This window comes from Trachemys scripta, chromosome 2 (genome assembly GCF_013100865.1).
Source record: "Trachemys scripta elegans isolate TJP31775 chromosome 2, CAS_Tse_1.0, whole genome shotgun sequence".
In the NCBI taxonomy this organism is placed as follows: Eukaryota; Metazoa; Chordata; order Testudines; family Emydidae; genus Trachemys; species Trachemys scripta.
The window spans coordinates 280,470,902-280,484,668 of NC_048299.1; the positions used below are offsets into that span (position 1 = coordinate 280,470,902).

General features: G+C 65.5%; 1 protein-coding gene across 2 annotated transcripts; it reads right to left on the bottom strand.

Moving 5' to 3' along the window:
- Positions 1-4,270: 4,270 nt before the first annotated feature.
- On the bottom strand, positions 4,271-13,309 carry SLC52A2 (solute carrier family 52 member 2). Of its 2 annotated transcripts, none has more exons than XM_034763775.1 (5): positions 12,679-13,309; positions 11,998-12,137; positions 8,342-9,206; positions 6,630-6,753; positions 4,271-5,942 (listed from the first exon to the last, which is right to left on the bottom strand). In XM_034763775.1, exons 2-5 carry the CDS (start codon positions 12,125-12,127, stop codon positions 5,730-5,732), a joined length of 1,332 nt encoding a protein of 443 aa, XP_034619666.1. In that variant the 5' UTR covers positions 12,128-12,137; positions 12,679-13,309; the 3' UTR covers positions 4,271-5,729. The 2 variants fall into 2 exon arrangements, with proteins under 2 accessions (XP_034619666.1, XP_034619665.1); XM_034763774.1 differs by having other exon boundaries at positions 12,689-13,306.
- Between the last annotated feature and the right edge of the window lie 458 nt (positions 13,310-13,767).

Below are 13,767 nucleotides of genomic sequence, written 5' to 3' on the forward strand. Positions count from 1 at the left end.
CCCCCCCCCGGAGCCCTGCCTCATTCAGTGCTCCGGCCGCTGGGGCAGGGTAACCCCTGGAAGCAGCCAATGCCCCAAACGAAACACATGAGCAGGGGCCAGTTTACATTCTGTACATAGACATCCTGCCGCTGCTGTGGGGAGCCGGGCCGGGGAATGTGCTGCGGGAGCCGGGCTGGGGATTGGGGAATGTGCTGCCCCGCGGGGGGTCCCACAGGGACTACCCCCGTTCCTCAGAGCTGGAGACAGGCCCTGGGGTGGGGTGGGGGGCGCTCACACGGCCGGTCAGCATCGCAGCAGAAGCCCCCGACCCCCCGGCTGGACCCTGCTGCCGTCCCAGCCCCTGCACACTTGAGCCGGTGCCTGCAGGTCAGGCAGGACTGCTCAGGGGATGGGCGCTGCCTTTACTTGCTGGGTTCCTCGCCCGTGGGACACAGCAGTGAGTCCCTGTGGGGGAGCCCTGCGCCCATAGGCGCTAAGGCAGGAAGAGGTGCCCAGCCTGGCATTGCAGAACGGCCATGCATGCGGAGGGCGGTGCTCACACAGGACAGGCTGGGCAGGATTCGGCGGATAAGCAGTGTCCAGTTTGGAGCGTGTGTCTTGATTTCCAGTTCCCAGCCGCGGGATATTCCGGGGACTGTCAGACCATGATGCTGGAAGGACCGGAGGGCGTGTCAAACTCCCCCGTGCCCAGCCTGCAGCCGCAGGCTCCCACCTTCTCGAGCCACAGCTGGCCATTGCCAGGGTCACCCAGGGAAATACTCCCCCCTTGCTTCACGCCTGCGCAGCACAACTAAACCGGAGGGCCCCCCCCGCCTGCGAGAGCAGGCGGCTGCAGCCCCCCCGCCCCGGAGCACAGGCCCGTGGGTGCCGTGAGAGCCAGGCTGGCCCTGTGCCCGGGAAGGCCCTGCAGGGAAACGGAAACTCTCGCCCACCCCCGCCTGGCACAGGTGGAAGCTGAGCTGGGATGAGTCAGCAGAACAGCAGTTCAGCCCCACGGGTCCCGCTGCGCCCTCCCAGCCCCACCCCACTGGCCCAGCCCTGTTCCCGTACCCCCAGGGCACTGGCCCTCTGAGTCCCTTTCACAGTCCGCTGGCACCTCCCGAGGGCCTCGACCACGCTCGCTGTGACACGAGCGTGCAGGTCTCAGGGGTACCAGGCAGCCAGCCCAGCTCGGGGCAGCCTCTTTTCAAAGGGAGGGTTGGCGTTGCCCCACGCAGCATGGGCACCGTCAGTGCCCGTTTCCACAGCCAGGGCTCCTGTTCTGCCCCCCCCCCCGCTCTCCCCAGAGACAGCCCGAGCACCTCGCTCGATTGCACAGGCCCAGTACCCTTGGCCTGGCTCTGCCCGGGCTGGGTGAAGGGCTGCTGGCGACTCGGGGTGGGGCGCTCCCCTCTGAGTCACAGCAGAACCGACTGCGCTCTGCCCACAGGCCGGTCCTGGCGCCCGCGATCCGCTGTTATTCCCAGGGCCTCAGCCAAATCCCAGCAGAGGTTTTCCTGTTTGGCTTATTTAACCCCCCGTCATTTCCAAGGATGTGGGATTCTTCCTTGGGCCCTGTTCTACACCAGTGCTGGGCCCTGCCCTGCTCCACCCCAGAGCTGGCTGGGTGTCAGCCCTGCGGCTGGAGGCGGGTGATTGCTCCCCCGTCCCCCTCCAGGCCGGAGGAGCTGCTAGCCCAGCCGAGCACACCGCAGTGGGGGAGCACGGCCAGCTGCGTGGGGGAGGGCGGTGGGAGGATGGAGCCGGCCGGGCTCCGTCAGCCTGAGGCGTTATAGGCGGGGGAAGCAGGTGGAGCTCTAGGGAGGCGTCTCAATGCGCAGCAGTTATGAAACTGACCTAACCCTGACCCCCAGCTCCCACGGAGAGGGGCAGTGATGGGAGCGTTACCTACGCCCCAGGGCCCAGCCCAGCGCACACCACTCACACCCAGGCAGTGCTTCTCCAGGCCCAGCACCAGGGCATCCGGATGCCACCAACCTCTTTAAACTGTGCCCAGCAATCTGTGCCTCGTGCCCAGCCGAGAGGAGAAAGGGCAGGGATCTGTCGGCTGGGGCTGAGAGAAGACCCCACAGAGGAAGTCAAGGCCCAAAGCTAAACCCTGCCTGTGGCTCTGAGCACAGAGACCCCCGGATCTCTTCTCTTGTGGCAGTGAGTTCCCCAGGCCAGAGCCAGCTGTGGGGAAAGTTCCATCTCCCGCACGCACCAGCCTGGGCCCCTGGCAGGGTGGGATGCAGCCCTGCTGGAAGTCATGGTCTCTCCACCCGATGCAAGCCAAGGCCTCCAGCTGGCCCATGTTCAGCAGGGAACCAGTGCAGCGTGGGGCAGCAGGGGCATAGTACCCAGAGTCCTAGGCAAGGGGACGGGGCAGCCCAGCCAGGAGCTCATACAAAGGGACTTTGGGCCTGGCCCAGCCCTGCCCTATGCCGTGCAGAGTACAGTGCAGACCCCAGGGCAGGGCTAGTCACGTGCCAGCATTTCGTGAGCTGCCCAACAATCAACCCTCCTAGGCATCCTTCCCTGTGCAGCAGGCGGGGACCAACGCGGAGCTGCCTGCCTCCCCCCGGCACAGACACCCCTCGCCGCTGTCCTGCAGCCTCCCTCCCATCTGGAGCCAGCCCAGCTCCCCGCCCCCGGCCAGCATCCCCCGGAGCTCCTGTGACGAAGTGGGGGGTTTTCTTGTTTGTTTTCGGTGGGGTTTCAATGGTTTGCATGCAGAGGGGGTGGGACTCAGTTTCCCTGGGTGTTACTGGTTTAACGAGGTGAGGGGAGAGGGAGTTTGTTGTTACACAGGACCGGAGAGGGAACGTGGGACCCCAGCCAATGGCCTGGAGGATGGAGACCCCAGCAACCAGACCCGGAGACCCAGCCCAGGAGTTGCAGCCGGTTCTGGCCAGTGGGAGGACAATGGGAGGCAGAGTGAGGACCCAGTGACCTAACCAGCCGGTTCCAGCCAGAGGACAGAAGAGAGGAGAGGAGGCACCGGTTTACAACCCTGTTTACCTGGAGAGAAGACAATGGACAGAGGCTGGGCCTGGGGCCGGGTATCTCAGATGCCCAGCTGGGAGCAGGGGGGCTCAGGGCTGGAGAGGGGGAGCAGGCAGAGCCCACCTGGATGCAGGGAGACTGGGATGTACTGGGCTGAGGGAGGCCAGGCCTGAGGCCCTGAGAGTTTCCTGTGCTGGGTTCAAATCTCAATAAACCCTCCTGTTTTACTCTGGCTGGGAGTCACTCCGGTCTAGAGAACAGGGTTGCATCAACCCCTTCAGGGGGTGGAGGCCCCAGGGGTCCAGAGGGAGTGGACTCCCTGAGGGAGCCCATGGCAGAGACAGCCGTGCTAAGGCTCCGAGAGGTGCGGCTCCAGGAGGTGGAGGGGCCTGACCCCGAGAGAGAGTGGACCCCCGAGAAGGGCTGTCGCACTGAAAGGGGCACCCCCCACGGACCGCACGGGGCCAAGAGCGGGCACGATCTGAGAGTCCGTGACAGCTTCTCTCTACGGCACTGCACCCCAGCGCTAGCTCTCCAGGACACGCAGCCCCCGCCACGTGTCCTCCCTGTGCCCCTGCTGCCTGGCTCCAGGCCCAGCAGAGCCCCGTGTGCTCCCGAGATCACGCGGGCTTGTGGAGAGCAGCTGCGGTTTGGCCGGAGGCTGTAGCAAGCTGAAGGCTGCAGAGTATTCAGGAGCCGGCCCCAGGCCCACACGCCCTCGTGGTGCGGCACGGCTGCTGCCTGCAGCTCCATCCATTGCACGGACAAAGGGAGCCCTGTTCTGCACGGACAGCTCCTGACGCTCAGCAGCCAGACCCAGCCAAGCCCAGAGCCGGGCCACGGCGCTGCCCCTGGGCGTCACTAACCAGGGAGCACTCGGACCTGCATGGGCCACGCTGGGGGCCTCTGCACCCCCCTGCCTGCACGGGGTCCACACACAACTGCAACCCTCCCTGGGCCAGGAGCCACCTCGCCAGGGGCTGGCGCACACAGGGCTGGCCAGGGCAGGTTTACGCCCCAGTAGCCGCATCAGAACGGCCAGACTGGGTCAGAGCAAAGGTCCATCTAGCCCAGTGTCCTGTCTGCCGACAGGGGCCAGTGCCAGCTGCCCCGGGGGCAATGAACAGAACAGGGAATCACCCACTGATTCATCCCGTTGCCCGTTCCCAGAATGGCGCCATGACTCGCTCTCCGTGCAGCCCTGCAGCTGGCTCTGTCCCTCCCGGGGGAACGCGTCGGCCCCAGGCCCCCCCAGCCCAGGCACACCAGCGCCAAGCCCCAGTGATTGGGAGAAGGAGATTTATTCCTGCTGCACCCCTCCTTGGCCCATGGGGGAGGGGAGTCAGCGTCTACACAAAATCACCATCTTTCTACTGCTGCGGAGACAGATCGCCGCCCGCCCGCCAAGCCACATGGAGCCCGGCGGGAGCCAGTGAGACGCAGCAGCATGAGCCACCGGGCAGGCAACAGGGCCCGCGGAGGTGACACGGCCAATAGCCAGGCTATACGTGCCACCCTGCACCAGACCTGCGACTATGGGCCTGGCTTAGGACACCCCCCAAGGCTGGGGGCTCCCTGCTGGCGTTGGTCCCAGGCTGCTCAGGGAGCAGAGTGCCCCCGCACCCCCATGCAGTGAGGAACCCCCATCCCCCCAGCCTGGGCCCCCCCAGTTTTGGGGGGCAGGAGCCATGCAGACCCACAGAGGGTCAGGCAGCTGTTTGCCCCTTGTCCTGCCAAGATAAACTCCCTGGGCTGAGAAGCTGCTGGGAGTGAAACATGGGGCCGGCTGGCATCAGGGACCCGCCCTCCCCCCGCAGGAGGTGGCCAGGGAACCCCCTCCTGAAGGCGGGGCACAGACCCCAGCTCTGGGGGGAGCAGGCTGCACTGGCTGGGATCAGAGACCAACCCCTCCTTGGGCTCCCCGGGATCCCCCTGCTAAGTGTTGGCTCTTCAGTGAGCAGGGTGCCCCAGGGGCTAGCACAGCACAGGGCAGCCCCAGGCAGGCAGGTTAACCTGCCAGATCCCCAGGCTCAGCGCCTGCCCAGGTGCCAGGTGTGCCGTGCTTGGCGAGCTCGGTCCGTGACCAGAGCGCTGGGGGCGGGGCGGGGGCAGGGACGCCCAGGACGGGGCAGCTCAGGCTTAACGTGTCCTGAGAGCACTGGGCGGGCGCTGGGATGGCTGGGGGAGGCCGCGCAGCGAGTGGAACGGTGCTGGAGAAGGGCACACAGCGGCTCCATCCAGTCAGCAGCCATTGCAATGGGAGCCCTGCGGGGGGGGGAGGACCCCGTGGAGCCTGGTCCTGCGCCATAGGGGCCCCCAGCTCTGGCAGCAGTGCCAGCAAAGTGCCCCCACCCCAGCCCCAGTTCAGTGCATCCTAAAACCTGCCGGAGAAGCAGCGAGTGCAGCAGCTGCCAGCCCCTGGGAACCAGGCCGCAAGGCAGGGCTGCTCCCCCTCTCCCCATGCAGCAGGGCTGGGCAGGCCGCCTAGCGCCTGGTCTGTACGGTAGTGTGACCGGCCCAGGGCCCTGCTCCGAGCAGCAGGGGAGAGCAGAGGCTCCCAGCTGGCCAGGGGCACCACGGGCTTCTCCTCTGAAGCATCAGCTACTGGCCAGGAGCCGCGGGACTAGATGCCCAGCGCTCTGACCCTCTACAGCAATTCTTGCGTCCCTAAGGCAGAGTCAGCAGGTGGCAGCTCCAGCCGGGCAGAGCTCCCCATGGGGCTGCTGTGGCCTGCCCCCCACTCATGCCCCACAGTTGTCGGTACAGTCCTGCCCGCTCTGGAAGAGGTGATAGATGCTGACGATGGGGAACATGGCCAGGGCGCCCACCAGGGAGCCCGCCTGGATGACCGCTCCACACCACACCAGTGCTGCGTGGCCAGCCTCGTGCAGCAGGCTGCCGATCACCACCTTGAGGTAGGAGAAGAGCCCGATGAACAGGATCCAGGCCAGCACCTGTTGGGGAGAGACATGGCCTCAGCCACGGGGGCCGACCACAGCGACCCACGGGAAGCCACGGGTCACGACGGGCAGGACCAACACAGCCACCCCCGCCTCGTGGGCCAGAAACCTTCTGGGAGCAAACTGGCCTGGGTGGCCGGCTGGGAACCAGGGGGCACCCACCAGCCCCTGGGGATCCCGGGCATTGCCTGGACTCCCAGACACTTCTCCAGCCCTGGGAGCCTCCTATCAGACCAGGGCCGGCTCCAGGCACCAGCGAAGGAAGCAGGTGCTTGGGGCGGCCAATGGAAAGGGGTGGCACATCCCTCAGTCCCTCTCTTCCTCTTTGAGCTGCCGCCGAAGTGCCACCGATCGGCTTTATCTTTTTTTTTTCTTTCGCTTCGCCGCTAGGGGCGGCAAAAAAGCTGGAGCCGGCCCTGTGTCAGACCCCCCGGAGACTGAACCCCGAGCAGCAGCACAGGGCAGGCGGGGCAGAACCGGGAGCCACGGGAGGAGACCGGAGGGACGTTTGCCAAGGGCCCTGGGAAGCCCTGTCATTTAGAGGCTGCCTGGACGGTACCCCCAGAAAACAGCCCCTGGAGCGAAGCCTCAGCCCACCAGCAGGGGACGCTGTGATGGCTCCTTTGCAGGCAGGTGCAGGGGCCCCCAGAGAGACCGGGGCCCGGACTCCACCTTACTCACCACCAGGGCGACTCCTGCGGCACTGCCCAGCAGGGGAGGGCAGGGGCTGAGCACAGCCAGCACCATCAGATAGGCCGCAAAGACGCCTCCCAGCACAGAGATGACGCCCAAGCCCACCGCTGACCTGGGGGTAGAGAGAAGGCAAACGAGGGTCAGTCGCAGGCCCGGGGGCCGATGGGGCGAGTGGGGGCAGGGGACAGGAGCACTGCCCCGCTGTCTGAGCAGCACCGGGCACTGCCGGGGTCAGAGCGGCGCACCCGCTCCGTACGCATTAGATTGGGCAGCACTTCCTGGGGGCGCTAAGTGCTGTGCTCTGTGGGGTGCCAGGGAGAGCTCATGAGCAAGATTGGGGTGATTTGAGAAAGGGGCTCCCACGATAAGGCCCCTGTTGATTTAGTAACATGCTGGGTTGGGGGGGGGGGGGCGAGTTATTTTGTGCACATCTGGGGCTCAAAGCAGAGCTCTGTAGGGGAGGGATTGAGCTCAGTCCGTTCCCATCGCTGTCGTGAGCGTCTACACTGAAGTGGGGCAGCGGCACAACTGTAGCGCTTTAGGTGTAGATGTACCTGACATATTGGGGGTGGGGGGTGGTGTGTGTGTGTGTGTGTGTGTGTGTGAGAACACTTGCCCAGCTGGAGCAATTCACACCTCCCCAAGCTGATGGGTCAGGCTGTATCATCTCCATGGGACCTCCTCTTTCAGCTGAGAACACCTCATTGAGATGAATGGGCCACATCACACCTCTCTAAGCCTGCTCTGCGAAGAGCCTCTTCCCCATAGGCTAGGCCAGATTTAGAGCTGTGGGGACATATGGGGAGGGAGAGCTCAGCAGTGGGAACGTGTGGGGAGAGGGGCTCGGAGCAGTGGGGACGTGTAGAGAGAGGGGCTCGGAGCAGCGGGGGCATGTGGGGAGGGGGGATCAGAGCAGCAGGTGTGTTGAAGGAGTCGCAGCAGCGGTAGGGGCGTCTGAGTGGCAAGGGGGTGTTGGACCAATGCAGGGGAAAGTGGGGCTGAAAGGAAGGGGCAGAGCTGTGCAATAGGGGCTCTGTCCCCACCCCCCAAAGTTAACAGGTAGCATTGGTATGTCCCCATCCCTGTAGTATCTGAGCACCTCAAACCTTCCCAGCACCCGGGGGAGGCGCAAAGTGGGGAACGGAGACACAGAGAGATTAAAGAACATGCCCAAGGTCACCCACTGTGTTTGTTGCGGAGCAGGGAACTGAACTCAGCTCTCCCAAGTCCCAGGGCCTAGCCGCTGGGCCAGCTTTCCTCTCAGCCCCCCCTTTCCATGAATATCCCCCGACTCCCACGGGCCCCTGCCCGATCAGTCTGAGCTCGCCCCCTCCCCATCTGGCGGCTGGATGGCGGGGGGAGCCTGGCAAGCCCAGAGGCACCTGGCAGGCTCGGAGCGGGAGGTGGGGACGTGGTCTCAGTTTTACAAACGTTTAATGTGCAAAGCCCTGGACCCGGCTCAGCTGCTCACTAGGGCCACCACTGGGAATGACTCAGGTACATGCCGGGCACCCAACTCCGACCACAGGGCCTCCATGCCGCTGTGACCCGCGGCTCTCCTTGCTGGCCCAGTCCAGAGCCCCTCCGCTGCGCCAACGCCCCTCAATCCTGCCCCGCACACGGCCCCTCTCAGGCAGGGGGTCTGGGCCAAGGGTGAAGGGGGTGTAAGGGAGGAGGCTGGGCCATGCGCCCGGCCCTACCTGCACAGCACAAACATGGCGACGAAGCAGGCCACGGGGTTGGCGATGTTGCTGAGCACCACGGAGAGGTGGTAGGCCATGCTCCCGTAGGGCAGGCAGGAGTAGCTCTGCACCGAGGGCAGCACGCCGTTGGTCAGTGCGTTGGAGACGCCCAGCAGCACCAGCAGGTAGATGTTCCGGCCTGTCCAGAAGGTGGCCTGGGCCGGGGGGCGGGCGCCCTGGGTGATCTCCATGGCGCTGTCCGATGTGGGGGTGCCGTCCTGCAGTGGGAAGGACTCCTCCGTCTCCACGCTGCCCTTGGAAGAGCTCTCCTGGCGGGTGGCGGAGCGGCTGGCGCGGCGGCGCTGCAGGATGAGCCCCAGGAAGGAGAGCGCCGAGACAGCGAGCAAGGCGGACATCAGCCAGAAGTAGGTGGTCGCGGGAAAGTTCTCCTCCAGGTAGTGGGGCTGGGAGCCGATGCCGGAGGTGGTGTTGTGGCACTCCAGCTTGCCCACCCCTTGGGCCAGCGCCAGCACGCAGGGGAAGAGGGCGCTCAGGCCCTGGCCCACGAAGAAGGTGCGGATGAACTGCTGGGGGAACTGGTACATGAAGGGCAGGAAGGTGACGTTGGAGGTGCAGCAGACGAAGGCCAGGAGGAAGGCCAGGAGCAGGAAGGCCAGGCTGTGGGACTCCCCTGCCACTGTCGCCGTCCGGTGCCAGAAGAGAGCCAGGAAGAGGGCTGCCACCACGCCCAGCACCTGGATGGCGTGGATGACCCAGCGCTCTTTCAGCCGCCCAGGGGCCAGCTTGTGAGCCAGGGTGACGGCGATGGGGCCCACGTTCCCCAGGGCGATGAGGACTGAGAGGTAGGCAGGGAGATTCCAGCCTGGAGGGGGAGAGATGCAGTGCTAGTGACACCCCGCCGCCCCGAGCCCTTCACCCTGCTGCCGTGCAGGGCAGCCGGATCCTCGGTGCGCCAGGCACCCAGGGCCCAGTCCCGAGCGGCACCACCTGTATTTCTGCCCCCTTCTATTGCAGGCCAGCAGAGCCGCCTCGCCCCCCCCTCCCTCTTTCCTCCCGCGGCCAGAGAGGGAAGCAGAGGCTGCAAACAGACTTCAGGACAGCATCCCGAAGGGGCCAGTGCCTGGGTTTCGCGTCGTCCTGGCTCTGGCTGGGGGAGATAAGGCAGCGCTCCCATGGGGCTGCCGCGGCCTTCTGTGGGATTCGCACAGTGCAGCCCTACCTAGGAGAAAGGACCCCAGGGGCCGATCTCCCCGCAGATAGCGACCGGGGGCTGGGCCAACGCTGGCCCTTCTGCAGCTAACGAAACACTGCTAGCAAAGCAACTCGCACAGCTCTGCTGCTGCCCCTCAATCCCGACCCACGGCCCCCTCCCCCCAGCGCTGGGCCTGCGTGGAGACCGCCCGAGAACCCAGCTATTCTCAGCCGAGCCCCAGCCAGCCCTAGCGGCAGGGGCCAGACGAGGGCATGCGTGGGAAGGCTGCAGGGGAATTCCACCGAGGGAATCCAGCTGAGAGGCGGGGAGGCTCAGGCACACAGTGCCGGGAACAGGACCTGCCCTCCCTTGGCACGGCCGGGTAACAACTCCAGCCCCTGGCAATGCTTAGCCGGGAACACCACGTGCCGGCAGCAGGTGCAGAGGCAGGCTTCAGGTGGGCAGCCCTGGCACAACGGCGAGATCTCCAGCACCCTCAATAACCCCCCAGGGGAAGCACAGCAGCCTGCCCCCTCCCCAGGACCCTGCCTGTGCAGAGCGTGGGGCTGGCCTGACAGCCTCCTGCAGCTAGGGCCCCTCCAGCCCCAGGGCTCCCATGCCATGGCCTGCAGAGGGCTGGCTGCCAGCAAGGCAGGCTCTGCGTGACAGGGAGGGAGCATGCCGGAGCAGCGGGGGACCTCCACAGAGGAGAAGCAGCTGCCCCCAGGGGGTGGAGGCGCCGCGGGAAGCAGGGGAAGGGGAGAAGAGGGCCCCCAGGAGGCTGGGTAGCGTGTGTGCGGGGGACCAAATGTGGGCATGACAGGGGGGCAGGTGGCTGGCATGTGTGTGCAGAGTGGCAGAGAAGGGCAGACAGGAGGGGAGTTAAACCAGGAACAAAAGGAGCCCGGAAATCCCCCAGCTCCTCCTCCGCTGTCTCTGCCAGTCACCAAGGTGTGGCCCGCCCCATGGGAGCGCTTGGAACCCCCGAGGCCGGCTCCTCCTCGCCAACCCGGCTACGGAAGAGGCGAGTGGGCCCCTCTCTGCCCGGGGGATCAGATCCTGCTGTCGGATCGAGCAAAGGGCGAAGAACCACCTCCCTGCGCTCATGGCGTGGCTGTGGCAGGGCCGTGCGTGGGGCCGGTGCAGATCACTGCAACGCTATGGGCTACCCAGCACCTCTCCCCCCTCCAAGCATGAACAGAGACTCACCCGTTTGGGGGGCGGAACTGGAACAGCCCGAACACTAACTTACCGGGTCGCAGCCTCCCGGCCCTGCCTACGGCTCTTTATCCCGCTAACGAGCCAGCCCCAGCACTCCGGAAACCCCCAGTCAGCCCGCCCCGATGGCCTTCCCCAGCGCACAGCCTGCACCCCCGAGAGACGGGCTAAGAGCTGCTCTCCTCTGGGAAGTGCGGGCAGAAGGCCAAGGCCAGGCAGCACCTGCTGGCTCCCAGCACGGAGACCGGGATACCCCAACCATCCCCCAGGCAGGGCTCCCCTTGGGGAGAAGTTCTGCTGGACCCCCAGGGACTCCACAGCGTTTCTTCACTAAGCCGGCCGAGCCCCCCGGCACAGCCGCCCGGGAGCAGAACCAAGCTCCCTTGGGGCCTGCGTTCCCGGCTCCTACGGCAACCCTGCACTCAGGGCCCCGGCTAGCAATCCAGAGCCCAGAGGGCTGCTGCCCGTGTTCACACCAGCGTGTCCCTGCTGCCTCCCGCTCCACCAACGAACTCTTCCTTCGCCCTGGGCCCTGGAAGCCGGAGGAGCTCGGCCCTTCCTGCCTTTGTTCTCCGCCTGTCGGCTGGACTGTGCTGTTTGTTGCCTGGGGCTCTGGGCTGGAGCTGGTGCATCCTCGTGCTCAGCTAGCACAACACGTTCCGCACGCTCGCAGGGCAGCACATCTCTGCGCCGCCAGCTCCGGACACCGCCGGCAGCCAGAACCAGCAGGGTGCCAGCTGCTCTTCTGGGGCCGTGCTCGGGCGGGAGGGCAGGCCAGCAGCTGGGTTAGACACGATCTGCGGGCGCGTGCCCAGCTTTGGCTCCCATTCTGTGCCTTCGTGACCTGGGCGGTGGGCGCCACGCAGGCTAACGCAGCATTCGGAGGCTTTACACCGCTGGGGGGGGGGGCTACGTGAGAACCCCCCACGCCCCAGAACCCCTAGACGCCGAGCCCCGGACTAGCAGCTTCACAGCTGTTTCCCCAGGACGGGGATTGTCTGAGCCCCACCCACCCGCGTTCACGATCACCGGAATGTGACCGGGTAACAACAGCAATTCCCCATTCAACACTTCCCTCCTCTCCGCTGGCTCCGGGGCAGCTAGAAAGGAAGATGAACGGCACAGCAGAAGGCAAGACACCTGACCCCCCACTGCGGCTGCTTCTACGTGCCAGGCGAAGCCAGGGGCATCACCCATGCCGGGCCCACAGGCTGCGCTTTATCACCACCCATCAGCGCCTCACCTTCTGGAAGCCACTTCACCACCACGGGGAGCTCCACCCACAAGGAGTTCACGGAGACCCAGGAGCCCATCCCGAAAAGGGCCACCAGCACGTGGGTGACCATGGCCTGGCCCATCACGGAGGCAGCCATCCTCTCAGCCCTGGCAAGAGAAGAGAGCAAGGTCCAGTTCAGCTAATGCACTGGTGAACAGCGCCAGCTCTGAAGGGACTGCAGGCGGGGCCCTGGTTCCCGGGGCAGGCGTGCTGCAGTGGAGAGGGCGCAGAGCCAGGGAGAATGGGGCGGGAAGGAGAACCTGGCATAGGAAGCAGCAGAGCCCCCTCCCAGCGACGGACAGGTACTGAGGTGCATGCACAGAGCTGGGCCGGCTTCCTTCACACAGCCCCATCCGTCCAGCCTGCCTCACGCCTGTCCCAGAGGCTCAGTCTGTCAGTCTCCATGGCCCAGCCAGTCCCTTGTCTGCAGGGGCCTGACAGCAAAGAGCTGCTCACGGCGGCAATCGCTGGTCTGAGCATTTGGCCACTAGGAACAGGGCACGACCAGTGAGTCAGGGTCTGTCTGTGACTACGGGGGAAGACCCAATTAATTCCTATAAGGCAACAGGGGCTGTCTCCGGCCCACCCATGTCTCCTCTCGCTGGGCAGCTGGGAAGCGGAGGGGTGGGGAGAACAGGGGGTTTGTACCTGGGGTTACCTCATAGGCCGGTGGATCCAAAACCGAATCGCTCCCAACAGCCCGAGCTATGCCAGGCGAAGGGCAATGAGGAGTCCAGAGCTGCTGGAGCAGGGATCCCCACAGCCAGCCATCGCTGAAAGAGACAACATCTGTTACCAGCGAGCCGGCAGCCTGGTGTGCTGTCCTAGCAGGGCCCAGCGCCGAGCTCCAGCGGCCAGGGCTCGAGCAGGGGCGGTGCGGTGGGACCATGCACGGAGCGAGCACGTCCGAATGCTCCCATTCAACGTCTCAGCATGGTTATAAGCCAGTGAGCTGAATGCAACAAGCCAATGGTCAACTCCTATTCGCGCTGTCAGAGCCCAGGGCAGAGCTGCAGGCAGGACCCAGGGGTGCTGACAGCTGGGCAAGGCCCTCAGGAGTGGGGGCGCTGTCTTCAGACCCTCTAGTCAGACTTTCGACCCAGGCTCAAGAGCAGCTGTGGGACCCGCTCCCTGCACCTTTCTGTGCCCTGTGTCAGTTCTGACCAGACCTGCTGTGGGGCAGAGCCCATGTCCCCCAGTAGCACACGGACTGACCACCCCACACGTGCTAAATCACAGCCAGAGGCTGAGTGATTAGACCCGCTGGAAGGCCAGGGTGAGTCCGGGCTCTACGCAGATCTCCCCCATACAAACAACAACACACAGAGTGGCCTGGCCCATCCCCCATGGCCCAGCGGGGGGCTAGAGCCCCCTGGGCGGGCGGGTGGGGGTGGGGGGGAGAAACCTCAGACTGCTCTGCAGTGACTCCTCCGGCTGACCCAGGAATGATGCCGATGGGTTCCCTGTCCAGCCCTCACTGGCTAATAGGAGAGGGCACCCAGCATAGGCCTGGCAGAGAGACTGGCTCCGGGAGGCGCTGGGCGGCGTTCTGCCCATGTCAGCAGTTACAGGGCCCTGAAGAGGGGTAACAAGCCGTTGCAGTTGAGGTGAGAGGAGATGGAGGTGCTGGGAAGTGACACTAGCAGCCCCCCAGGGGCGGAATCAGAGGATGCCAGAGCTCTGGTCAACGAGAGACCTGAGCAGAGGCGGAGATGAGCTGTGTGCAGGGAGGCTCCC